The 26579-nt window shown below is 39.0% G+C and overlaps 1 protein-coding gene across 1 annotated transcript in view; it reads right to left on the bottom strand.

Moving 5' to 3' along the window:
- The window catches only part of LOC107042029, a 40621-nt gene that overhangs the window by 8569 nt on the left and 5473 nt on the right, over positions 1-26579 (bottom strand). The window contains exons 2-7 of the mRNA XM_015262895.2: positions 13799-13871; positions 13565-13605; positions 10466-11705; positions 10125-10393; positions 7462-7702; positions 537-731 (exon numbers count right to left, since the gene is read on the bottom strand). Of these exons, the coding sequence (XP_015118381.2) occupies positions 537-731; positions 7462-7702; positions 10125-10393; positions 10466-11705; positions 13565-13605; positions 13799-13871 (2059 nt within the window). The remainder of the gene's footprint in view (positions 1-536; positions 732-7461; positions 7703-10124; positions 10394-10465; positions 11706-13564; positions 13606-13798; positions 13872-26579) is intronic.

Below are 26579 nucleotides of genomic sequence, written 5' to 3' on the forward strand. Positions count from 1 at the left end.
TGAACTTGAGACTGTCAAGTCTCAATTTTCAACTTTCAAGTCTTAGCTTTGAACTTTAGAGCCTCAACTTTAGATTTTTAAGTGTTAACTTTGAACTTTCAAGTCTTAATCACATGGAGTCTTAAAACTTAAGACTTTAAGCTTCATCTGACGACTTTCAAGTCTCAACATGAGACTTTCAAGGCTTAATTTGAGATGGCTAAGTCTCAACTTGAGACATTCAAAACTTAAATTGGAACCTAAGACTCTAGTCTTAATCTAAGACTTTCATGTCTTTACTTGAGGCTTTCACGTCTCAACTTCGGACTGTGACGTGGACTTGACTTCAGACTTTGACTTGGGACTTTCATATAATCGATTTTTAAATATTTTTTCCATTGAAACTAATCATTTCCACGCACTTGGGCTCAATTTGGTGAAAAGATCCCAAAACTGTTATTGAAGAGAAAAAATCCGAAATTTCCCTGGCTATCCGAAGCTGCAATCGCCTACCCCTTCCCACTTCCTTATTCTTCTGAGATATTTACAAAGAATACCTGAGCGGTTCAGAGTCCTGTCCGTCCCTAGGTTTACTCTTGGGTTTGTTCGCTCTGGGACAGCCAGAGAGGCTTCTGTGGGAGCTGTAGTTGCCGGTGACGTGGCCCGAGCCGTCGCATCCCGGCGTCGGACACTTCAATTCCTGCGAGTGCGCCTGGATCTGGGAGCGATCTGCTCTCGGACAGCCCGAGAGACTGGAAAATATAAGAGAATACAAAATGATGAATCTTTTCAGCTCATAATCTTGACTGTGGAAACAATGCATTTCCGTTTTCTCTAGAAAAACTGATTCTCTTATAGATATAGAACTCTAAACTGAGAGGGAAAATTATTGACGCCCGAGGAATTTGTTTTCGATAAACAAAATTTTCATCAAACCTTTGCATTAAAATTCCTGTCTCACAAAAAAATTATTTGGCATGAATCATTTTTTCTTAGTGTGTAAAATTTCTGGATCGATGCAAATTTTCGTATTGATTTCTATTAAATTTTTTTGTACACGTCACGAATTTCCTCAATTTTCTATTTGATTTTCACAATCAGAGGACAGAATGAAAAGTAATATAATAGAAAAAAAATCTCAATTTATCTTTACAATGAACGTAAAAAAAACACGATTGAAATATTTAATGCAAAGTCTAACGTCGTCAAATGAAATCGTGGAATTCATTTGTTATCCAGTTATTGGAATGGAAATTCAAAGCCAAATGTCGTTAATAAATATTCTTCATAATTATGAAATAGTGTATTTCCATACGCGTGCGGAAACATGGTTCTTGACGTGTGGGAGGTGTGTAACGATCGCCGAAGACGAATGCTGTCCGCTCACAGGTCAAAGAACACTTTTCCCACGAGTGTCGGACGCTATTTTTCATCACAGCGCATGTGAAGTGGGGTTTTGCGTGCGTTAAATGTCACTTTGCACACAGCATGATGAAATGCACTATTTATTATACACACTGTTTCATTCCGTTCATTGTTTATCGATTAATTGTCAAGAATTTTCAATGTGATGAATTGGTCAGTGACATTCCAATACTGTGTTAGACAGAGGTGTTACCGTGTTCTTGGCTAGAAATCATTGCGCTAATGAACAAATTGTCGTTAACGCCCGATTAATCGACATTCATTATACAAATCACAACAGAATGGAGTATTCAATGGCAACGCCGTGTTCAAAAATTTTGGATCACTCGTGAGGTGCAACTGAATATCATTCGAATCAATGAATGTTAAATTTTTTTTTTCATCCTCGAAAATACATAATTAAAATGAATAATTGATTGGTTTCATCAGTTGAAAAACTGTTTGCACTATAGAATTTCAAACGAGCTCTAACGATATAAAATTAAGATACGAAATGGTAATAAGGGTCACAAGGGTCAAAGTCTCATATATGAGACCCCCTGCATGACACGTCTGAAAATGAATCTTGAAATATTTTTCTATCTGTAGTAAAAAAAAAACAATAACATCGAGAGGGAGTAACACTCACACCAGACCCCATTGAAACTCATCTATTGCCAATTGTCGTTAAGTGGAAAAAGACACTCATAGAATCATAATTAACATCCAGTGGGATGTTGAATATTTTTCAAAAACCATGTGGACTTTCATCTCCTTTTGGAATTCATCAACACTTCGTCAGCTTTAAAACTATTTTCGAAAAAGAGGCCTCGAGAATGAGAAAAATTACTTAAATGCGAGAAAGACTTTCTGGCGTGAATTCTCAGTCAAAAAGTGATGAAAAAAACTGAAAGACAGCATGCAAAATTTGTTTTTTTTAACTGGACGATACCAATTAAAGGTACTCTTGAAACAATAAATAATTTCAGGTAATTTTCAAAAATACGAGGTGATTGAACGGTGTGCCTCCATCCCGTATTTTTAGACATTTTAAAAAACTTATTTATCTACTTTAAATCACGCTCAACTCGCTTTCTTCGGTTTTTACAAAGAGAACAAATTTATTAAGCCATCTTTCAGATTTTTCTGTTCCCTTTTGGCCGATTCTATTGAAAAATTCCGTAACTTATTTGTGAGTTTTTTTTCGCTTGAAGTGTTTAATGGAAAATATTCCACAGAATAAATCAATGGAATTCCATGTTTGCTAGTACGAGTTTTTCAATGAAAGGAGAAGAAAAATGAAGTGGAAAAAATTTCAAAAATTCATGTGGAGAAATTCCTATAGAAAATGATTCAATAGTAAGAAATTTGTATGGGTAGATTGAATTCTGATTTTTTTATAGAATACTTTGTATACACTGATACAAAGGATTAGTTATTATTAACAAATGGATTTGGTTGGACGCTATGGTCCATTTAGTCTCACCGAATGTTCATTCCTTAATAGTTAACAAACGTATATTTGAGGTGCATTGTTTGACTCGACTTCCCCTTTCAAGTGCATCATTCGTTAACTGTTAACGAATATTTATTTGGTCATATTCAACTCTACCATTCGTTAATAGTTAACGAATCTCGTTTGGAATAAATGAATCATTCTATCACTGTAGGAGATTTTCTATTAAAAACGCGGAATAAAGCTGTGGAATTCTTCAATAGAATCAGCGAAAAAGTAATAGAATTTTCAATCGAATCCGTAAGATTTTTCTATGAAATTTTTTTGCGTGTAATACCTCACTTGTGACACTCTAATTAAAGGAGGACCCAACGAAATCGTTGATCCACACCTCACCTCGTCCATCGGGGAAGATGGATTGCCAATTGCCTAAAAAATTTCGGAAATTTTCGTGGTGCCTCCCCTCTCCCAATTCTTCCCCGCCCATCATTCAAACTCCTCATGTAAATTTAAATTTCCTGTAACAAAATTTGTTGTCTTCCTCCACTTAATTCCAAAAATATTCATCAAACATTGATGTCATCGCCCCGGCATGTGGTCATTGACATACAGTTCGCTACAATGCTGCCCAAGAGAGGCATACGGCGTAATGAAAATTGAAAAAAAAAACCGGATAGGACTTCAGGAAATTGATCAAAAAATTTTCTCTCAATTTTTTCGTTTTTCGAAAAAATTCACTTTTTTCGTTGGAGTCGGGTCAAAATTATGGAGTGAAAATTTTTATTGATTAAAGGGTACGTTCATTCCACATGTACCACAGACATTTTATGGAATAGAAAAAGGACACAGATATAAGAAAACAAATGGGTAACGGATAGATATTGATTCCATAAACTCGTGCGGGTTTTTTTTATTATCAAGAAAATATATGAAAAATAGAGAAAAATAGACAACGGGTTTCCATATTCGTGCTAGAGACTCAAATAAGGAATTTTTGACTTTTTTTTAGGTATAATATATAAATGAAAAAATTGAACAATTTTTTTTCATCAATTTACCATGTCAGTGATGAAGGGGTAGAACGGGATAAATCAATTTTAGGGCTCAGTTTTTGCTGAATTCATTTTTTAAAACTGTCACCGAGTGCATGGAGAGAGAAATCTTTTCAAAATTATCCTTAAATATGATTATTTTGAATATCACTCAACGTTTCCGTGAATTTTTCAAAAAAATATTGAAATTGTTACTAGCTCTATCGCATTTTAGTATCCGATTTTTTGTGAAATTTTCTAATGCCACACGACGACTCGAGGTCAGAAGAAATTTTTGTCATTCCGGCCGTGAGGCAGCGCTTCACGGACGCTCCGCTCCGCGTCCGTGAATCTCTACCTACGGCCGTCATAACAAAAAATACTGTTCGTCATATGGCCAAAAAAAACTTTTCTAGCTCATATGATTCAAACTCATATTCGCCAGAAAAGTTTCTTTCGGCCTAGTGACGAAATATACTATTTCGATAGATTTTTCTCTTTGTGTGAAGTGAGGATGACGCGTGACACATTATGCCGCTAGGAGCGCCACTGAGAGACAGACCATGAAAACCGGTCCATATCGTTAACCTATAGCAATTTTTTCAGAATTATGGTTAAATTTCGGGTGCTCAATTATCGCATACTTAATCCGGCAAAAAAAATCAGAAAAACAATTAAAGAATCAATTTTACGTTTTTCTACTGGCCACTAATGTAAGGTTTCGGTCTCAGTGCTGCCACCTACGTTGAGTTTCTCATATGGCCATTCTCATTGTGTTATCCCATTTTACAACTTCACTACGAACTGAAATAATTTTCGGGGTAATTTACGATTTTTTAATGTGGCCTTGCCTTCTGTGGGTAGCGTAGTTTCCCGAGATATGACCCATGCCGTCACAGGAGGAGGTGGGACACTGTATGAGCTCCTTGCCGTCGCGGCCACGGGGGACTGATGACCGGGGTGACAGACTCAACGAGTAACGTCGTATACTGCACACCGAACAGGTAATAATTGTTTTTGTTTACGAATATATTCAGCTCAGTAGTAATATATTTATCTGATTATGTTGAATTTATTCTAGATAAGGGTCAGAAAGATAAAAAAAGATCTTGGGCGTGAATGGTGTGGATAAGCTTTTACGCCCTTGACGTCCCTGATTGGTCCAAATAAAGAAGTTCAAGCTCAAGGTCAGCTATTGGTCGAGTGCAAACTTATCTAATATTTGAAGTTATGTCGCAGATCATAAAAGCGCGCCGTCAGTCAGAAGCAGCCATCGTCATCATGAACGTTTGTCGAGAAATTTGTTAATAACAAATTAAATATCTTCAATAACCAATCTCCTCCGAAATTCTAACCTAAAAAACTATAGTCCCCCCAAAATAAGCATAACCTTGAAATTTACCAATATCCGGACGCCCAACTCCCATCACCCTGTTTTCTCATATCCCCACAAAAATTCCTCCAGAATCCCGCAAACAACATTAATGACCTCAAAACGGTGCTCTAACCTAAAAAAAATTGATACACAACATCAAAAATCGTCCGAATGATACCCAAAAAATTATGAGATACGTGATTAGATTATGAAGAGTTTGACTCCACTTCTACGAGTCCATGAGTACTAACAGTTGTCCCATATATGATGACTAATCCCGGACTCATATTTCGAAAAGTCCTGCACGTCGTGAAGTGAGTTCCTATCACAATATGTAAAAAATCGTTACACTCATCTCTGATTGGTCCGGATGAATACTGCAAGTCGGATATTTTTGTCCAGTTGCAACTCATTCAAAAATTTGAGTTTATGTTGCATGCGATAAGACGCCCTGTAAATCGGAAGAATCACACTTGAAAATCTTCAATAATTAATCTGAAAACCGATAGTTCCCCACGTCCCCCACAATAAATATAACCTTAAAATTTTTCAATTCTCCAAACCTCCCATCACTTTTTTCTCATATCCCAACAAAAATTCCCCCAAAATCCCCTAAACAACATTAATAACCTCAAAACTGTGCTCTAACCTAAAAAAAAAAATTCATACACAACTCCACAAATCGTCCGAATTACCCCCAAAAACTATGAGATACGTGGTTAGATTGTGGAGAGTTTGACTCCACTTTTACGAGACCACGAGAGAGGAATGAGGGAGAGGTTATAGAGACTCGTCTGAAGCCCTCAATGACCCTTGAGTGGGCACGCTATATTGCCCTCCCACCTTGAGAGAGAATCCACTAGGAAGCCTCTTCTTGAGTGCAATCACGACGTGCGCATATATATAGGCCTCTTAGGGGATCCTGGAGAAACCGTCTGGAAACATTCCTGGAGACTATATACTCCACAAGTGGATAGAAATCATTTAACCTTCTCTCCTTTTTATTCCAATTTCGATCCGTTGAATTTGGAAAAAAAAAAATAATAAATGACCGCAGACCTGAAGAAACGGATTTAACGGAAGAGGGAGGTTAGGGTGTGCCAATAAACGTCGAGAGAGGAATACAGAGCTGTAATATGGTTACGTGAAAACTCTGGTATATTAGGTGGTTTATATTGGCTTGGGCCATTAATAACGTTGAAGTATCGTTTCTGTATCGACTTTATAGGGATGGAGAAAACCACCGGAGGCGTACGCCAGCAACCACCTTTCATGCCAAAGGTATTTTACCAAAAACAATTACGGAATTTGGATGGATTGCGTGGTTATCTATTTGACGGTCTCGATACTTTCCATAAATTAACTATTTTTAAAGAGATTGTGAATTGAAGTAGATGACCAAGACAAATCCTGATGACTGGCTTAATAGCCAATCTGCAACTTTTGAAGACTTTCATAATAGTTATTTTCATCACAAGGTCCACAAAGTATTTTCTGACAAATGTGGCTTTGTAGGCCGAGCCGAAGGCGAGGCCTATAATCGCATTCGTCAGAAAATACTTTTGGACCGTGGATGAATGCAATTTTTCGTCAGAAGGCTCGTAAACCGCGATCTAATCGAGCGAAGCGAGATTAGAACCGCGGTTTACCGGGCCTTCTGACAAAAACCTAATTTTGCGTGCGGAATTTCCATGGTTTCCATTGTTAATCTGTTAATTTCTCAATGAAAACAACTGAAACCAAATTTTTCCAAAGATTTAAGAAGTAACATTTGGTTACAGTAGCAGTTGTGAATTTTTAGGTTATAAAATTCTCATTAATTCAACTTAACCTCAACACAACAGTTAATGCGATTTCCTTCTCCATAATCCACCGCGGTAGCAACTGATTATATACGCTAAACTCCTCAAGCCAAACCATTCACAGGTTTATCCCGCCGCCCTCCCTAACCCATCTTCTTCTTCAAACCCGGCATTTTGCCGTTATATACCACCATAGAGATTTACGTCAATTAGAATAAGGTTGGCACTTTCGCCAACGAAGAGTAATTACTTTAATTAACAAAATTGGATGCACGAGTGTACAGCAGCGGTTGAGGGTACCGATGATGGCAGAATTTTGCCACAGGTAAATTCATGTAATTAATGGATTCGATTCGAGGCGTTCATTAGAAAATAATTTTTGCTTGTTCTAGGCATAGGTGGTGATTATCTTACCTGTCGTCTTTTCCTGAAGATTTGTCGAGACCGCTGATTGTGTGCTGGGGTGGTGGCATGCTGTAGCAGGGCGCTGGACTATAGCCGGTGGGGATTTGGTAGCTGGAGGTTACTGGTCCGCCTGGATAGCTACCGGTGCAGTTGTAGCCAGCTGTTGGGTACGGGGTGTATGTATTGCCTGGGTATTCTGGTTGGACGCCGGTCATCCCGTAACCTGGGTGGGGACTCATTGGCCCGTATGCTGAGAGAAGAACAGGAAACGCTTCTTCATTAAATTAGACAAAAGTTGCTCTGATGGGAAAGTATGTTTCAGAGTTGATTATTTACTTTTGATTTGGAAATATTTCGCTAGATTGATACTTTTTGTTAACTTCTGGATGACAGGAATAAAGGGGTTGAGATCGTCGGTAAGTATTTCAACTTGATTTTCACGGATAATGTTTTCAACGGTTTACATTTTACATATCAAGATTCTACCCAGTTAGATTTCATTATGCACCGGCCGGGATTTGCACTCGAAACCTGTTTTATGTGACTAACAATGCAGTTAAATTCGAGATTGAATATCCTATTCACTAGACCATATGGGAATTTATTTCGTTAAAGGTTATACTCGCCCTGTTGGCTTTCTTCAAAGCGTCAAGAATATTACCTAAAACCTTGTTTCTCCATATTACATGTTCTCAGCACAAATCAATAGAAAGAACTTATTATGTTGACCAGATGATTGCAACTCGATTTGTTTATTTCTTCAAGTAAACAAATCCTGCATGAAAGCTACTCAGTCAGAGAACCATGATTATTGATGGACATGGAGGATTTCAATGTTTACAATTTCGTTGGATGTATTTGAATTAGGAATTGTTGATGGTGTCCTTCTTCTCCGTCAATTAATCTATTGGTGAATCGCGTATGAACAACGTATAGACTGATCCCTTTGGGATGTACTCCAAATATCCTAGGTGCTAGATCATATCGGAATTTTGAAACATCAGTACAATTATTTCTCATATCCATCTATTTGAGGAAGCTTGGAATCGAGTCATCTGTAGCTTTCTCTGAAGGGTTAAAACCACTTCTTAAAGGCATATTTCTTCACGGAACAAGTTTTTAACACAACCCTATAGAAAGAACTTATTATCACGGATGCAGCCATGCGTCATCGGATAACGTGATACTTAATTTGGGTCATATTGACTGGATAAGTGCATGGACATGCTACTCATTTACTGAGTCATAATTATTGGTTAAGTAGAATAGTTTTGATAAGAAGGTATCAGGGTTCGGTCAGTTTCGTTTGATTAAAAGATCATCAATCATATGTATTTCGTGAGTTCATGAATCGGCGGATTAAGTAAGAAGGAGAACACTTCATAGAGCTGCTAGATTTGGAATAGGTACCAAATACCCTATCCATTTGATCATATGGGAATTTCCAATAATTAGTTTACCTGCTTCGCCAAGACCCCTCTCCCCGTGGGGAAGCTTATGAGTACGCTTTTCGTTGTTCTCTCCGAAGGTCTCAAACTACCATCTAGAACCCCACTCCCCCTACAATAAGCATTGGACATAAGTCTGTAGCAAGACACATATTCACTCATACATTATGCGATCCAATAATACCCAATTCAATTCCTCCTAATTGAGCATCACAATACCGCAAATAAACAAACCATCCCCAAGAAGGGAATGCCTTTAAACCGAGTCTATTTACCTAATAAAAGTACCATTTTTCCAGAATATATTTTTCTCAAACCAAGTATCATGTTGGCTCATTGAATACAGGAATAGAATGGTATGAGTTGGAACGTTGATAGCAATGGCGTCGACGTTTCCCTGTTGTACGTCGAAATGTTTCAATTTCAATAACTACTCCCCCGGCGTACGTCCAGTCACGAGTAAAAGGCGAGTGAGACAGTTGAATTTCGGTACAATGTATTGCAAAAGCAAGAGGGGGACGAGAAGAGGACGGAGGAGGGGGTAGAGAGAGGGGAAGAGAATGGAATGAGGAGAGTCGGACGTACGACGGTACTTTTGCATGGCTTGGACTCCGCGTACGAAATATTGATAATTAACAATGGGTCCAGTGTTGGGATGGAGGGGAAATGTTAACGTTATATATTATATTCCGGCGTTTTGGAATGCATATGCACATGAATACGTTAGTCATATATGAAAAGCGGTTGTGTGAGGTATGAGTTTGATGGTTTCAATGTGGCGGATGTGTATTTGGCGAGAGCCGACGAAATGAGTTTGGTTTTCGGAAGGGGTGGAGAGGAGGAGGGGAGAATTTAGAGGTGAGAGGGTGGTTACTCTATTACCAAGGACCGTGTAGCGTTCAGCCGAATTTTTATTCGACGCTTGTAACTGGATGCCCAGGCAGGCCCTAGGGAGGCTTCATGCGTTTTTTTTTTAGGTTTCCCTTTGTTCTGTTCTGTTTCCATTCGTTGAAATTTTTTTTCACCTCTAGTGCCCTCGGGGAGACTCTGTATGTATCACTTTTTCATTTCGATTTTGTACTTGGGAGTTTTCTGGGGTTATGAAGGGGCGGGGGATTTCCGTTTCCATGAGGTGGTTTGAACGTCCTATCTGGCTCATTAGTTCGGGAGATGCTTGTAGGAATGGAATGAGCAATAATTAATGGGTTGATCATTATGACTCACCAGTTGGATCTCTGTATGCGTCCATGTAGTGGGAGACACCGCTATCGGGTGTGCTTTCTCGGCTGTAAGCGGCTGCATGAACACCTGGTGGTGGAAAACCTACGGGCCTGATTCCAGGACCACCGCTAAAATTGACGGGTTCGTTGGCTGTTGAAAAGTCAACGGGTTCTGTCTGTTCCTCGATTGGTCGAGGGGCTGGGAAGGGTGGACCCACTGCAACGGGAACAGCATCGCCGTGGGAGGTTGGGTACTGTGGACTGGGAGCACCGCTGAAGAAGAAAGGAATCATGATCCCCAGCCCAAAACAATGGTGAGCCAAAGTTATAGTTGATAAAACTCACCTGTGAAGCCTGTTGACGCTGAGATCCAGTGTTTGTCCTTGCGGACTTGGTACTTGCGGACTGGCCGTCAGGTGCGGACTGGCAGCAGCTTGAGGACTTCCACCCACAGTTTGTCCCCCACCGTACTGAGGACTGAGGCTGTTGGAACCGTAGGGTGGAGCCTGTGGACTCGTCGAGGTGACGCTGGATGTCGACAAATCCATGACCGAACCACCTGGTGATGTCGGTGGTCCGCTCTTCGGCATCTGCACACACTTGACTTCTTCAGACTTGATCATCACACCGGTAGCTGCAGCCATCGCCATCTGGTGCTGCTGGACCGCAGTGGCTTCTTGCTGATAAACCCTCTCCTGCTCATCAGCCGTCATCCCAGTTTGCCCAAGGTAATACATGTTCGCTCTCGAGTGGAGCTGCTGCTGTTGCTGCTGAGCCTGTTGACTTTGAAAAGGTCCACAACTTTGGCTGTCGTATCGCTCGTAGCCGGAAGCGGAACCCGGATCGTACGGCCGATGGTTCGTTGCGCTCGAGACATTCTCGTACCCTCGTGCAGCTCCAACGTCATTGGAGTAGGTAACAACCGGTCGCGCGATTCCGTTGCTCGTTTGATGCATGTAGGCACGATGCTCAGCACTTCGGTGATGATAGATATCCTCGCTGGTTGTAGCCACAGCTGCCATCATCGAGGGTTCATAAGGAGATCGCTGCGACATCTGGTGCGTCATTCTCGTGTCGTCCACCATTGTCATTGGGTAGGTCACCGTCGGTTGCATCGGCAAGACGTGATGACTTGAATGCTGTGTTGAATGATGAATCGTTCCAATCGATCTTGAACCCATGTCCAACGACGACATCGACGAGGAATTCGAATCCTGATTCATATATGCGTCGTATGTCTGTCTAGGGGGTGGTGGGGGTGGTGGCGAATTCACTCGACAAGACGACGTATCCTCAGTCTTCGGGACTAGAAGCTCGGGATTCCGGGGAGGTATCGCACTGCAACAGGTCGTCGGTGGCGATACCTCTGTTTTTGGGGTTACTTTTGAAGAACTTCGGGGATTTTGGTCCTCGGGGGTTTTTGGTGGCTTCACGTGGAGACCAGGAGTTTTGTAATAATCGTACGTTGGCGAGGCTACGACTGGCTTTGTCTCGGGTGCTTGTGATGAGTAGATCGAGTAGCCTTTGACATCCATAGAACCTGGGAGCAGGTTCGTGCTTATGAACTCGGGGGGAATCCCGGACACTGGGGAATCAGAAAATCGTCAGATTGGTGGAGGGGATGGCAGTGGCCAGTTGACAGTCTGGGAAATATTGTTGATGTGGCGAGATCTCGTGGGAGAAAATGGCAGTATGAGTGGTTTTTGGGAACGAAAATCTCCCAGGCTGTTCACTGGCGCCAAATTCAAGTCTAAGTTTTGACGCTTTCGCGTCGGAATGACTTTCTAGGGATGTAGGGTTTACCTTGGGCCTTGTGACGGGCCTCTCGTGCTGCTTGCTTATTGGCTGCAGCAACGGGACAACCTGACAAGCTTCTATGGGTATTCCGATTGGAGCTTACGTGACCACGACCATTACAACCCGGTGTCGGACACTTCAATATTGTCTCATGCAGCGCTAGAACTGTCGAGAACCCAGGCAATTACCGAGAGGCAAAAATTATGATTGCTAATCACCAGAATCCATTTTGGAAATTTTTTTTTTCATTGGCATTTTTGATTTTGAGAAAATCACCACGCACGGGAGGTACGATTGTGAAGATGGAAATAAATCATTTTCAACAATAATACGAGAAGAAAATTAATGAGAGGTAAACAAAATAATTCAATTAGACTTGGACAGACGTTCACGGAAAAAATAAACATTAATGTGTAAATAACAGTAAGAATAATATAATCCAGCGGGTAGAGAGTGTTGTACCAATGAACGAGGACAGAAAATAATCAAAAACAGGTACGTGAGAGGTTAATTGGTTTTTTAAACTCTATTTTTTCGTTCAATAAAATTATTGTAAGAAAAAGAAAAATGAGGGAAAATTGCTAGTTTCTCTTCTGGATTTTCTCGGCTTGCGACGGCTACTGCGGTGACGTCACTAATTGGACAGCAAAGAGTTACTAATTGCGCCTTCAATTTATTTTTAATATAATTCAGTTACCACGATTTCTTCTCTGTTAATTCCCTACGTATGAGTAATTATTATTCTAATTAGATTGCTTCGAAATAAAAAATTTACCCAGTTTGTTATTATTTCATTGATTCTGGCGTATACGCACATGCAGTCTCGGTAATTCGTCTCGGGATCTCGAAGCTCATAAAAAAAAATTGAACCTCAATTGCGTGGACCTAATTAATTAATTAGTTACTGAAAATAACGGAAAATAGCGAAATGTTTTTGTTCTATTTCTGGTACTAAAAAATGTGGAAATGAAACAGTTTATTTTTCTTCTATTATTGATGAGGTGAAGTGAACTGAAAAAAATGAAGCTCTCTACCCCGCAGAAAAAAAATGAAAAATTAAAGCAGAAATAAATGGTTCTTCAAACAGACAGACAATACACATTGAATTTTTTTTATTCGGAAATAATGGTAAATAAATCATGAACACACTAACTCACATACGCTCCCCGCGGTGCAATTTTTTATTTTTTTTAAAGTTTTCTAATAATTCAGTAGTTGAGGAGAGGGAAAAAGGTCTAGAAATTCGGAATGAGAACTTTTTTTAATTCTACATAAAATCTTCGAAAATTTTCAATGAAAAAATTTTGATCATTTTTTACACTTTTAAATTTTGGGTGACAAATTTTTAACGATTTTGAAAAATGAATTTTCAACGGAAAATTTTGAAAAATTTGAGATATTTTTTGTTGAGATTTTTTTTATGAAAAAAAATGGGCGAGCCTTTCAGCGTTTTCAATAGACGTTTTCCTTAAATTTTTAATAACTTTTAATATTTTTTTTACAATTTTATGAGAAAAATACATGTAATTTTATGTGAAAAATTTCTCAACTACTGAGCGAATTCACTAAAAGCGAAAGGTGTACTCGTAAAAAACAAATTAATGCAAAAAATTACACACATTAAGACTGAATTTAAAAAATACTCACTCTCAGGCGTAAGTTTGTCCTTTCTGGGACACCCAGATAGACTGAAAAAAGGAATAATTTGTATAAAATTCCCGTGTGATGGATGAAGCCGCGATAAATCTAGGGAAAAGTTCATGGATGTGCTTCTGCGTGTGCAAATGGAAACGATTTAACCCCTCTGGCTAGTTGTACCGAGGGGTTTCGGATTTGAGCGTTGAAAGCGGTCAGTTAATTACCGATAATTGGTTGCCTCACCTGCGATGGTGCGAGTAGAGTCCAGTTACGTGACCTTGACCAGTGCAACCTGGGGTTGGGCACTTGTTGCCCTCTGTAACACAAATCAATGAGTGGTTGAGTGAATTTTTAGTTTTTTTAGTTTTAGTCCTCGATTATTATTCATTTCTTTATTGATTTTATATTCTTTACTACCAAATAGAAGTATGTTAATCATCCAATTGTCAGATTCTCTAATTTTGATTAAAAATTATGTAGAATGGCCAAAATATTCCTTGTGATAATATCTATCAAATCAAATCACAATAGTACTGTGTAACTAGGGACAATTTGGTAATTTTATTTTTATTTATGGAAATATCGTTCTGTGCACAATAACTCCCGAAAAAATTTAGATAGGATGTTGAAATTTGGAAATTGTAGCTCTTATGATATTACATGATTGAATTGTGGGTAGGCGAAGTCGAACAAGTGGTTTAGAAGATATTCAACTTTTTGTCAAAAACTGTTTTGTTCAATATCTCGCAAACTACTACTCCGATTAATTTTATTTATTTTCTCAGAATACTCGTCTTGTTTTTTTATTCGATGACAATTGAGAAAACTATTCAGTCTTCGCGAGAATTTGCCGATTTTCTAAATAATTCAAGAAAATTGTTCACTTTCCTAGAAAATCGATTCATAACACTTCCCTTATTTTTCAACAATTAGGGCGGGTATTGATCGGGTCTAGAAATGCAAGTACGTCTCATGACCCATCATATGAAGAGGCGTTCATGACAACTGTCACAATTCTCCTCCCCCTTCTATGACCGTCACAATTTCCCAAGAAAAAATGAGTCATTTTTCATCTATATAGATAGAGCTTCATATTTTCTTCATTATTTTTTATTTGAATTCATTTTATTCCTTTTTGCTTCCGAATGGAAGCATTGTAATCATGCAAATTTAAGTTTTTGATTTTTTGTTTTATATGGACTTATTATGACCCCAAAAGTCCGAATATGCATTTTTTAGACCGTGTCCGTACGTGTGTATGTATGTGCGTGTGTATGTAACAAACGTTTTTTTCGATTGTGCGCTAGGGAAGCGATGGAATCGAATAATTTTTTTCTTTCAAATGTAGCTATTGGTGAGCCCTATCCACCACCATAAATTAAAATTTAATTCATTCATTCATTTTTAAAATTTTTGAATTTTTTTGAAAATCGGTTTTTTCACCATAATTTAAAAAAAATGTTTCAAATTCATTAAATGACGGCTCAAAAAGATCGTTGGGGTCTCTTCTTGACCGAGTTCGGAGATGGAGATGCAATTCATTAATTGTGGAGTCTTAATTTCGAGTACCAAATTTTTATCACTAGAAGTCAATCTGGATTTTTATACTATAGAGAGATTTATGAAGGAAGCTTCTCCTAAGTCAATGAGGTGATAGATAAGCGCGCGCTTCCTGTGTAGTGGAAACAAAAACTAGTGGAAAACAACACATAAAATTACTTAAATAAACTAAAACCTGCTAACGACATCACGTATCGTAATCCAATTTGCCGCATAGGGAGGTGGTAGGCGAGATGAAGGATCGAGGGAGGGGGGAGGGGAGGGGGTATTGGTAAGGGATATATGGATATATGGCTACAGAGGCAAAAGAGAGGAAGCAACTAAGCAGGGATCGGGGCTCTCCTACGCGAAATGACAGCCTGATGAAGTTTTGCCGTCATGGCGCGGTGGCTCCTAACGTTGAGCTGAATAGAGCGGTGATGTAGGGGAAGGGGTGGATGAGGGGGAGGTAGGAGGGTGTAGGGCTGGTGTTGGAGATGGGGATGGGGATAAGGCCTTGTGGGATTAGCGCACGACAAAGTTTATAAAAGTGTGCTTTGGTCGAAAAAAAATCCCAGGAGAAGCATCTCGACGAACTAATGTCTATATCTGTTCCTGACTTTTTGTCGGATTCTTTCACACGTGACGCACGTACTATCGGTCTGAGGGATTTCATACGTGGAGAAAAGAAGTTTTTAACTTTTTTCAAGGGAAAATCTTTGCGGAATCTGGTTAATTATAAGGGCGTTTATTAGCCTTGCAGTCAATACAATTCTATCAATTAAAATGATGTGATTGAAAGCGACGTTTCGATGTTCAAATTCGAGGCCCTCATCGGGGCAACGAACCAAATTTTAAATTTATTTTTCTGCAAAAATCCAAAAATTACTGGCAGCTAATCCAAATATGTAAGCTGAACTATGAGAGGATGAAACAAAAACAAATTATCTTACTAGGCCCGAAAACCGTGATTCTAACCTCGTTTTGCTCGGCTAGATCTCGGTTTTCAGGCCCGTTACATAAAATAGTTTGTATCATATGTGCCACAAAGTAGTTCTTGACGAATATGATTATAAACACACATAGGTTCATCAGAGGTTCCCCACAGTTGGCGCCTCCTTTTTGAAAAATACATATATTGAAAACTATAGTTTCCAAGATTCAGAAAATTTTCAATCTCATCGCATCGAAATTGAGATGTTTAATTTCAGAAATGTTTTCTTCTCAAAATTGGACAAAAAAAAATTTTAAACATTGGTTTAATTTTCTAAATTTCTGGGATTCAATTTTTGAAAAAAAAAAATTATATTACAAAGTATAAATTTATATTTAAAAAACGACAGGTGCATTTCAACTATGAGAAACCTGCCACTGAAAAATGAAAATATAATTTCCTATTATTTATTAAATTATTTCAAAATCAAAATTCATATGATTCGACTCCCTCAAGGAAACCGTAACATAAGGGGGCCACCGGTAGGCGTCAATAGTGACAGCTATTCGCTCAGCAGTCAGTCGTACTCTGTGGCCAGTAACAGTTTTTCCCTTTATGCCCCAACGATACTTTGTAATCAATAGTCACTTGTTATTCGAATCCCCTGACGTTCTTTTACGTTTTTGCTATAATGTTAACTTCCACGACAGCTTCTCAACGTGCAAAAGACATTGATGTGGTGAAAATGGAATAAAAAGAAACCTGTTTTCATGGACTAAAATATCATTCTGACTTTATGGGTGAGAAAAAAATGTACGTGTCGCGGAGTTCCCCACGTGCTAAATTCAGAATTTATTTTTGATATTTCTGGAGAGAGATGGACAAAATCATAATATCTAATTAAAATTATTTCATTACATACAAAATCAGTCGACTGTATTGTACAATTATTCAATTTTTATTCATCTAATCAGCAATCAAATGTTTCCAATTTTTTGATATTTTTTTAAATCGGTATTTGACTTGGCACGATTGACGATTATTTGATTTATCGACAAATCAAATTCAGAAATTTAAAATTAATTGTTTAGTGATGATTGAGAATCAAAAATTGTTTTCAAATTTAAATAAAAAATTAACTGAATTTCAACTCTTTAATTGAGTGAACTTACTTAAATCACTGACTTTCATTCTTCTTTAAGGGGGAACTACTGTGAGTTTTAAAAGTCGCGGGATATTGGAGTGAGATTTCTCATGCATTGAAATCGATTATGTATAACTAAAAACGAATAATTAGTGCAAAAAAGTTAATTGTTTATTCTTCGTTTGCTCCGGCTTCCAATTCTTGAACTTGTTTGTGTTAACATTTACATGTGTCACTTTGACATGTCATCCTTTTTTTTTTTATCGTTATTTTGCATCGCTTCGACCCGGTTAGGGTATACTGCGATGATGATCAAGACTTTAAATGGTTAGATCGCACCATTCTACCCGGCCGGGATGTGAACTCGGAACCTTTCGCATGTGAGGCAATGAACTTACCCACTGCGCCAAGCCACCGGGCTAACATGTCATCTAAAATTCAAATAAACTGGGTGATTCTCGTCTTCTTGCTAAAAAAAATAGGAATTCCATTGAATTCCCAGTAAAATTCGAAACTGCATGACTTTGCTGAAAATTTTCCCTAAACTGTCCCTGAACTTTCCATTTTTCCCCAATAGTGAGCAACAGTCCCCCATCGATATTAGCAATAATTCACCACAAGTCTGCAACTGCTGCCCCCATTTCCATCCGTCTCAAACCCCTGAACACGAAAAAACCCGCATGATCCCGTGAAAACAAAAATACCAACAAAACCCAATCCTCTCTTTCCGGTGCAGCCAGAGGTGCGGAATTAATAAATTAGCCGTAAGGTCCACAAAAAGAAAATCTGAAAACCCCGAGGATCAACTCCCACCCCCTCCAGCAGCAAGGGTAATGGGTCCGGTCAACAAAATGAATACCGGCACGCGCCATATCCCTCTCCCACATCCCTCTCTCCCTCATTTTTCCACCCCCGTACGTCTGAATAGACTTGTAACGAGCCGGACCTTCTTTTTTCCTCTACCATCTGACCCTTTTGCCCAAGCCGAAAGTGAGAAAAAGAGGCAGATAAACCCGTGAAAACCGAAAAAAAGGGGTAAAAAAATACTGGAAAAATAGAAATAGGGGTGGCTGCGCTGAAGAGTGGATGAGTACTGTTTTTTTCCGTTGAAGAAAGAGGGAAAAAAATGCACGAGGGGGAGAATTTGGCCGAGTGTGTAATTGTGTTACCTCGTAGCCATTTCATGCGCGAGGGTCAACCATGGGAAACCGAGAGGTGTACGTAAACACCAGTGTAGGATGGGGGGTGGGATGGAAGATTGTGTTATTCATTCGACGGACGAGTGAACAGTGAATTTATAACCGTATCACGTGAATATCCACCTGGAAACCATCCCCGTTATCCGTATTATCATTCTTGAATTTTTTACTGTTTTTTTCCCACTTTTATGATGCGGTTATGGGTGGTAATCGTGAGATGAGTGATGATGATCAGTGATTTCGCCTCTCCTGATTTCGCTAGATTAAATCTAGTACTGATCTACGTATCGGTTGAGTTTACAACACGGGCGATAAACATAATTTTGATTTTGTTTCCGAATGAAAGCATTGTAATCGTCCAATTTTCACATTCTCTAATTTTGTTTGGAAATGATGTAGAATAATTTGAAATGTGAAAATATGAAGTTTGGCGTTAATGTTCGTATGTGAGCTTGTCCAACGCCATCTTCCCGGCGGTCATTTTTTAGGAAATTGCGTAATTAAGTGGCTCAAGTAATTTAAAAAAATCTGTAATTTTATCAGATTATAGGTTTTAATGAGCACTAACTCTGCAAAATTTCAGCCTGATGGATCTAATAGTTTTTGAAAATAAGCGGTTCCTTTTTAAATGGTTTTCCGCAAATATCTTGGCAACTAGTGGACCGATTTCGATTTTTTTGTTTTTAAAATATTCGTTTCGATGCCTCCTTTTTAAATCAATCAAAACATGTACACCCGTCCATTCAAAATTTTCGAGATATTTCCGTTTTTTCACTAAAAACATTTTAATCATTCTAGCTTTAATAAAAATCGAAATATCAACTCCAAATTTGGACAGGATCCCTCTCTCATGATAACAACGGTTCGTATTGAACGTGGGTTCAATTGCATCAGTAATTTCGGAAATATACGACTTTTTCTGAAAATCTTTTATGTACAATATCTTCAAAACTACGCAACTGATTTCCCTTTTTTTCAAAATATCCGGTTCGATTTCTTCTATCTAAATCAATCAAAACATATGTACCTGTTCACACACAGTTTTTGAGATATTCCGGTTTTTATACTTTTTTTTTTTTAGATAAAAAACCTTGTAATCACGCTAGCTTGTGCAAAGATCGTGATATCAACTTGAAATTTAGACAGAAAATATGTATACCCGTTCATACGAAATATATGAAATATTGAAATTTTTATAGCAACCATGGAGGTGGCAGTAAATATCTGCAATTTTTGCTGTTAGTTAGTGTTGTGAAGCTATTTCAAGGTATTGATTTGACATAACAATCAATAACAATCATTGATGACGAAAAAAGAAATAACTCAGTGACATGCTCACTGTCATATGGCGCGCTGTCATATGCTCGTTGTCCCCTGCTTGTTTCTCAGATTATCGGGATACGCAGGAGCGTATCGGCCAAGGAAAAGTGTTGACTCTGACTGTATCAAGTGGTCGAACGCTACCGTGTATCTGTGCACGAAGCAACTACCTCTCCACTACCTCCGAATCATATTTATCAAATAAAATACAAACGTGACAAGCTATATGAAAACTACTCATTGATGTAACCTTTTTTTATTCGAACCAATATTTAAAAAGTTACGCGCATAGTAGCAGGTTCATGTGCACATTTTTGCATTTCACATTATCTCCTATCATTTTTTTGTTACGGAATTGGTAGCAGTGTAATACAACCACGCGCACCAGGGCGGGAGTCCGGGAATTTACAAATTGGATTTGGAGCATGAGCGATAAATTCCACGATATTTTTCAATTCCGTTCTGTGCATAACTGAATTCTCGAAGATTATGGGATTGAAATCCCGTAGAACTTCCTGTTTCCTGAGCGAAAAAAAATAGGTCTCATTCCATTTCGGAAAACAGAAATAAAAGTCAGGAGCATAACCATGTGGCCATTTTGAAAAGAACTTGTAAAATCTCCTGAAAAAACAAAAACAAATATTTTTGTAAAAAAAACTGCGCCAAGGAAAAGTTTAGTTTGATTATTACTGAAATATGAGAAATTTTTGAAAAATACAAGTAAATGAAAAAAGCCATATCAGAAATGTCAAATGAATGGCCATAGGGTACAATCAGATGTCTATGAGAAAAATATTACGAAATCGAATGAGGATGGGAGAAAAATGCTCTATGAAATAAAAAATCATTACAAGCAGGACCAACGTCCTTGGGGCGAAGTTTTTTAACTCACTGTCAAGTATTTATCTAATCCTCGATGTTCTGATATATGCCATTCATTTGATATTTCTGACTTGGCTTTTTTCATTCATTTCTATTCTTCAAAAATTTCTGTTCAGTAAGAATCAAACATAACTCTTTCTTGGCGTAGTTTTTTCACAAAAACATTTATTTCTTTTAAGGATCGTATGTACAAGAATGGAAAAAATTTTAAAAACGAAATAACGGTAATGTCTCAAAAATTTTCTATGAATGTGTATAGATATTTGATTGTTCTAGATAGAAAACGTCGAGACGAGTATTTTGAAAAAAGAAAAGAAAGAAAAAAGAAAAAAATCCGTTGAGTAGTTTGTCAGATATTTAACACAATATATTTACACAAACGATTGCACATCTCAGGAAGCGCTTGGCCCATTGCACCCATCCAAAATACCAACTTAGTATTATAAGAGATAGGATTATACCGAAATTCAACTTGCAATCTCCATTTTTTCTTAAGTTATCGTGCGTACAAAATTTTTTATGAAAAAACAGAAGAACGGCAATATCTTCAAGTTTTGTATTGAAGGGTATACATATGGGGCATTCCATGTCAATTCGACCGGTTTAAACCCTGACCATCTCAGATTCGTTTCATTTTTTTTCATGATTCTACTCGATGAAAAATCCACTCTGATTTTTTTTCAGATTTTTTTTATCAATTCTTCAATTTTTTATCAATTTTTGAAGTATATTAACGAAAGACCCATTTTGAAAATCTGAAAAAATTCACAAAAATTTTATGCTACCAAAAAGTTCTTTCAAGCTATTTTTTAGAGTGGAAATAGAAATAACACACCCTACGCTAGCCCTATTTCGGTATGCGCTAGGAAAAAAATTACATTTTATCTATGGAATTTACGTTAACGGAAGTGCTGAATCCGAATCCGACGTCGATTTTTACAAGTTGTGGTCAGGTCTATTTATTTATAACATTTTTATTGTTTAATCGATCATACCATGGAAACGCTTGCAGATAGAGAAAAAAATTTCAAACAAAAGATGTTTGTTATGTAAAAATACACATTTTTTATCATATAACTTTTTCTCCTAACTGTTGAAGACAACGTTGAATTATATATACTTGCACACAGTCACTCACCAATAAATATACTACCCATACATTCATGTACATAAACACCCAGTACTCCCAATTCTGTATTGAACCCAATTTAGTCTTCTGAAATATACTGGACAGTACAGTCGTGTTTACTCTATGTTGTCTTGTCTTTATTCATCTCACACCACTATTCCCTGCATCAGTTTTCCACAGGTTAAGGGCCCAGGGATTCGGTTGAAAAGTGGTTGTGAATAAAGTTGATAAAGCTCAAGTAGTTAATTAAAGTCAGTTTAAGGTTTTGGAAAATAGAAGATTCAAATAAATTTGTTTTTTTTGTCAAGTTTGGAAAAGAAAGAAAAAAAAAACCGTAACAGTTCGTGTGGTGCCAAGATGGAAAATTCAAATTCTGTTGCCAATACGTTCGGTATTACTAAATTAAATAATGACAATTATGAGTTGTGGAAATACGGGGTGATTTATGGTTTATGGGAGGTGATCTCGGAAGATCCGCCAACGGCTGCAGGGCAACTTCCGGCTTGAAGTGTTCGTGATTGCAAAGCGCATGCAATCATAAGTTTGCTTGTGGAGGATTCTCAGGTGACTATCATCAGGAACAAAACAACGGCGAAGGGTGCATGGGAGGCCGTGCAGGAGTACCATGAGAAGGCATCGGAGACGAACATTATTTTGATGTTGACACAATTATTTTGCACAAGGCTGGCGGAGGACAGCAACATGGAGAGTCATCTTGCTGATATGGAGGATCAGATTCAGAAGTTGAAAGGGCACGGTCAGGTTTTTACGGAAAAGACCGTTATAGCTTTGATTTTGAATAGCCTTCCAAAATCATATAGCTCCGTTCTAACGGCTTTTGAATTTTGTAATAACGCTGATATCACATTAACTTGCGTTAAAGCCAAATTAATCGGTGAATTTAGAAGGTGTCGAGGTTAATCTGTATTAGAAGCGTCTTCAAGTCTAGCACTCAAGGTCAACGGTCGAGGAAATCAGAAAGTTTGTTTTTTTTGTCAAAAGCCAGGCCATTTCAAGCCACAGTGCGAAAACTACTTGAAATGGAAAGGGAAGAAGGAAAAAGAAGGTCATCGACCACAGGCCAGAAGAGCAGAGGAGAAATATGGGGAGACATCAACATCGTTTCAAGATACAGCGTATTGCGTAGGTTCGGTCACGGACAAATTTGTTTGGGTCATTGACTCCGGCGCGACGAGTCATATGACAAATAATATTGATTTCTTCACCTATTTAAATACTGAGTACCGATCATCTGTTCGTGTTACGAACCAAAAGTCCAGCGCTGTCTATGGAGTGGGGAACGGAGAAATAAAATGTTTCAACAGAAGAGGAGAAGAGAGTTTACTTAAATTAGAAGGCGTATTGTATGTTCCTGATTTTGATTCCAGTTTAATTTCGGTTGGGGTGTTTGACCGCAAAGGCTATCGTATTTTGTTTAAAAAGGGGCGGTTGGTCATTTCAGACAAAAATAAAGAAGTTGCAGTCGGCGATGCTTACAACGGCATGTATGCATTGAGATTGGCTCAACGGGCTCTGATAGCGACAAGTGAGCATGCAGATAATTGTATTCACATATGGCATTCGCGATTTGGTCATCGTGATCCTGAGCCAGTGAAATTGTTGGCTAATAAAGGGCTTGCTTTAGGTATTACTATCAAGCCTTGCGGCGTGAAAAGCTACTGCCAGAGCTACATTCAGGGAAAGATGCACCGAAGTCCATTTCCGAAGCTTTCGGAATGCAAATCGAATGCACCTCTGGACCTGGTACACACTGATCTGTGTGGGCCTCTGCCTACACCAACACCTGGAGGGCGCAGGTACCTGATGACGATCATTGATGACTGCAGTCGGCATACCAGAGTGTTCCTGTTAAGGGAAAAATCGCAGGCCGCTCAGGTAATCCGAGATTTTGTTGAGAATTGTAAAACTCAGTTGAATAAAAAACCGAAGGTCATCAGGTCAGACCGGGGTGGAGAGTTTACCGGATGTGAGCTTAAAAATTATTGGCAGAAGAATGGGATTAGATTGCAGCTGACTGCACCGTATTCCCCAGGGCAAAATGGAGTCGCCGAACGGAAGAACCGGTACTTGATCGAGGCGGTGAGAACGATGCTCATCAACGCTAGATTACCGGATAAGTATTGGGGTGAGGCGGTGGTCACTGCTGCTTATTTGCAGAATCGGTTGCCTACGAGAGTGAAGACGTTGATGCCGTACGAGCTGTTTTACGGGAGGAAGCCGGATGTATCTCATCTCAGGTCGTTTGGATGCAGGGTTTTTGCTCATGTTCCGAAGGAAAAACGATAGAAGTTGGATGAAAGAGCGCTGGAGTATACATTCGTCGGGTACTCGGTGGAGTCGAAGGCCTTCAGGTTGCTGGACCGAAACACGAGGAAAATTATCATCAGCAGATATGTGCAGTTCCTGAAGGGTGAACGTCATCATCAGAAAGTTCTCGTGAACTCTGGCACTGAGGGTCAGGATGGCATCAGGTCTCAAGAAGAAAAGCAGTTGGCTTCAGGGGAAGTTGTCCAAGTTCCAGAAGAAGACGTCCAGACTGAAGAACGTGCTGAAGATTCACCAATTCCCGAAGAAGATAACGCTCATGATAATGAAGTCATGGTAAATGAAAATGAGAGGAAGAATCATCATCAGAGGCTGTCTCTCGAAAGCATGCCGCTTGCAATGAGGCTGGAAAGGCTCAGAAATCAACATCATTCCGATGTCGAGAGCGGTGATGTAGAAGAGGTTCATGCAGAAGTAGCACTTTCTGCTGAAAACCAGGGGGAGCCAGGTAGCTACGAGGAAGCGATGGCGAGTAGGGATGCTGAGAAATGGAAGATAGCTATGCAAGAGGAATTGCAATCACTTTCAGACAATAATACCTGGAGTATTCAACCACTACCCAAAGGGAAGTCCGCAGTAGGCTGCAAATGGGTTTTCAAGGTCAAAAAGCACGCTGATGGACGACCGGACAGGTATAAAGCACGACTCGTAGTTCAGGGTTTTTCGCAGAAGTTCGGCTCTGATTACATCGAAGTTTTCGCACCTGTGGCAAGACATACTACTTTCCGTACGTTATTGTCTATTGCAGGCTATAGGCATTATCACATGAAGCACTTCGATGCGAAGACGGCGTTTCTCAATGGAAAATTGAGTGAGGAGATCTTCATGAAGCAGCCGCCAGGGTTTGAAAAGGCAGGGAAAGAAGATCACGTCTACAGGTTAAACCGAAGTATTTATGGTTTGAAGCAGGCAGCACGTGTATGGAATGAGACTCTTGATGAAGTTTTGAGGTAGTACAACTTCATTCCATGTGATGCCGATCCTTGTCTTTACAAGAAGAACGCTGGAGCTGGTGAAACTTTCCTAGCCGTTTATGTTGACGACATAATAGTGGCTAGTTCGTCAGTCGCAGAAATTAATAAATTGAGGATAAATTTGAACGAGAATTTCACTATCAACGATCTAGACAATATTCAGCATTATCTAGGGGTGGATGTTCGACAAGACAGAGAGGGGGACTTTTACATAAGCCCACCGCGATTTATCGAGAAAATTCTGACTGAAACCGGGCTACTTGATGCGAAGGACTCAAGTTTTCCGATGGATGAGGAGTACGAGAAGGTCAGAGCTGTATCACCAAAGATGAATAATACTCACTTCCAGAAGTTGATAGGCTCATTGCTGTATATTTCCGTCAATACTCATCCTGACATCTTAGCACCAGTCGTATTATTGAGTCAACACACTAAAGATACTCGACAAGTCGATTGGGTGGAGTGTCAACGAATTTGTCGTTATCTGAAGAAGACACGCAGTTATGAATTGCGTCTTTCCAATCATCGATTAATTGATAAAAACTTGATTGGCTTCGCAGATGCAAACTGGGCGGAATCAAGAGAGGATAGGAAATCCAACAGCGAGTTCTTATTCAAGTTGTTCGACGGAGTTATCAGCTGAAGTTGCAGGAGGCAAGATTGTGTCTCGATTTCTTCAACAAAAGCGGAGATCGTGGCACTCACAGAGGCGTCCAGAGAAGCGGTGTGGATCCTGAAATTGCTCGGTTTTCTTGGCGAAAACCGAAACGAACTAACAACAATTTTTGAAGAGAACTAGAGTTCCATAAGTAATCAACGCAATGGAGCTTTTAGCAACAGAACGAAACACATCGATACGATGTTTTTCTATGCACGAGACCCCGAGAGAAGAAACATTACAAAGCTGCTATGTTTTCGGAGCGAAGACAATGAGGCAGATTTTCTTACGAAACCAGTCGGATCGATAAAATTGAAGCGAATTGTTGAAAAAATAAACTTGAAGGCGTGGAGCGAGTCAGCTATTCAACAACGTTGAGGGGAAGTGTTGACGAAAACGTCGAATTAATATACTTGCACACAGTCACTCACCAATAAATATACCCATACATTCATGTACATAAACACCCAGTACTCCCAATTCTGTATTGAACCCAATTTAGTCTTTTGAAATATACTGAACAGTACTGTCGTGTTTACTCTATGTTCTCTTGTCTTTATTCATCTCACACCACTATTCCCTGCATCAGTTTTCCACACTAACTGCGATAGATAAAGGGTTATCATGGATGGGAGGGAAGTGGGCAGCACGTTAACACTTGCGCGGATGCTGGTGCTCCGATGCGTTTATTGGCAAACTCGATCGAGATGGAGGAGAATGGTTCAAAAGAAAAATGTTCATCATTGAATTTGACATATAATTGATGATTTGCCATTTGACCCGTCAATTTTTTATGAATTTTTTGAATTTTTTTTTGACAGTGTTGTTACGTTCAACAAGTTGCCAAACGATGCTTTTTTCGCTTACAAGTAAAAGAAAGGACTTTTCGTTTACGAGTA

This window comes from Diachasma alloeum, unplaced genomic scaffold, assembly GCF_001412515.2.
Source record: "Diachasma alloeum isolate Michigan unplaced genomic scaffold, Dall2.0 Dall_scaffold_00402, whole genome shotgun sequence".
Taxonomy (NCBI): Eukaryota; Metazoa; Arthropoda; class Insecta; order Hymenoptera; family Braconidae; genus Diachasma; species Diachasma alloeum.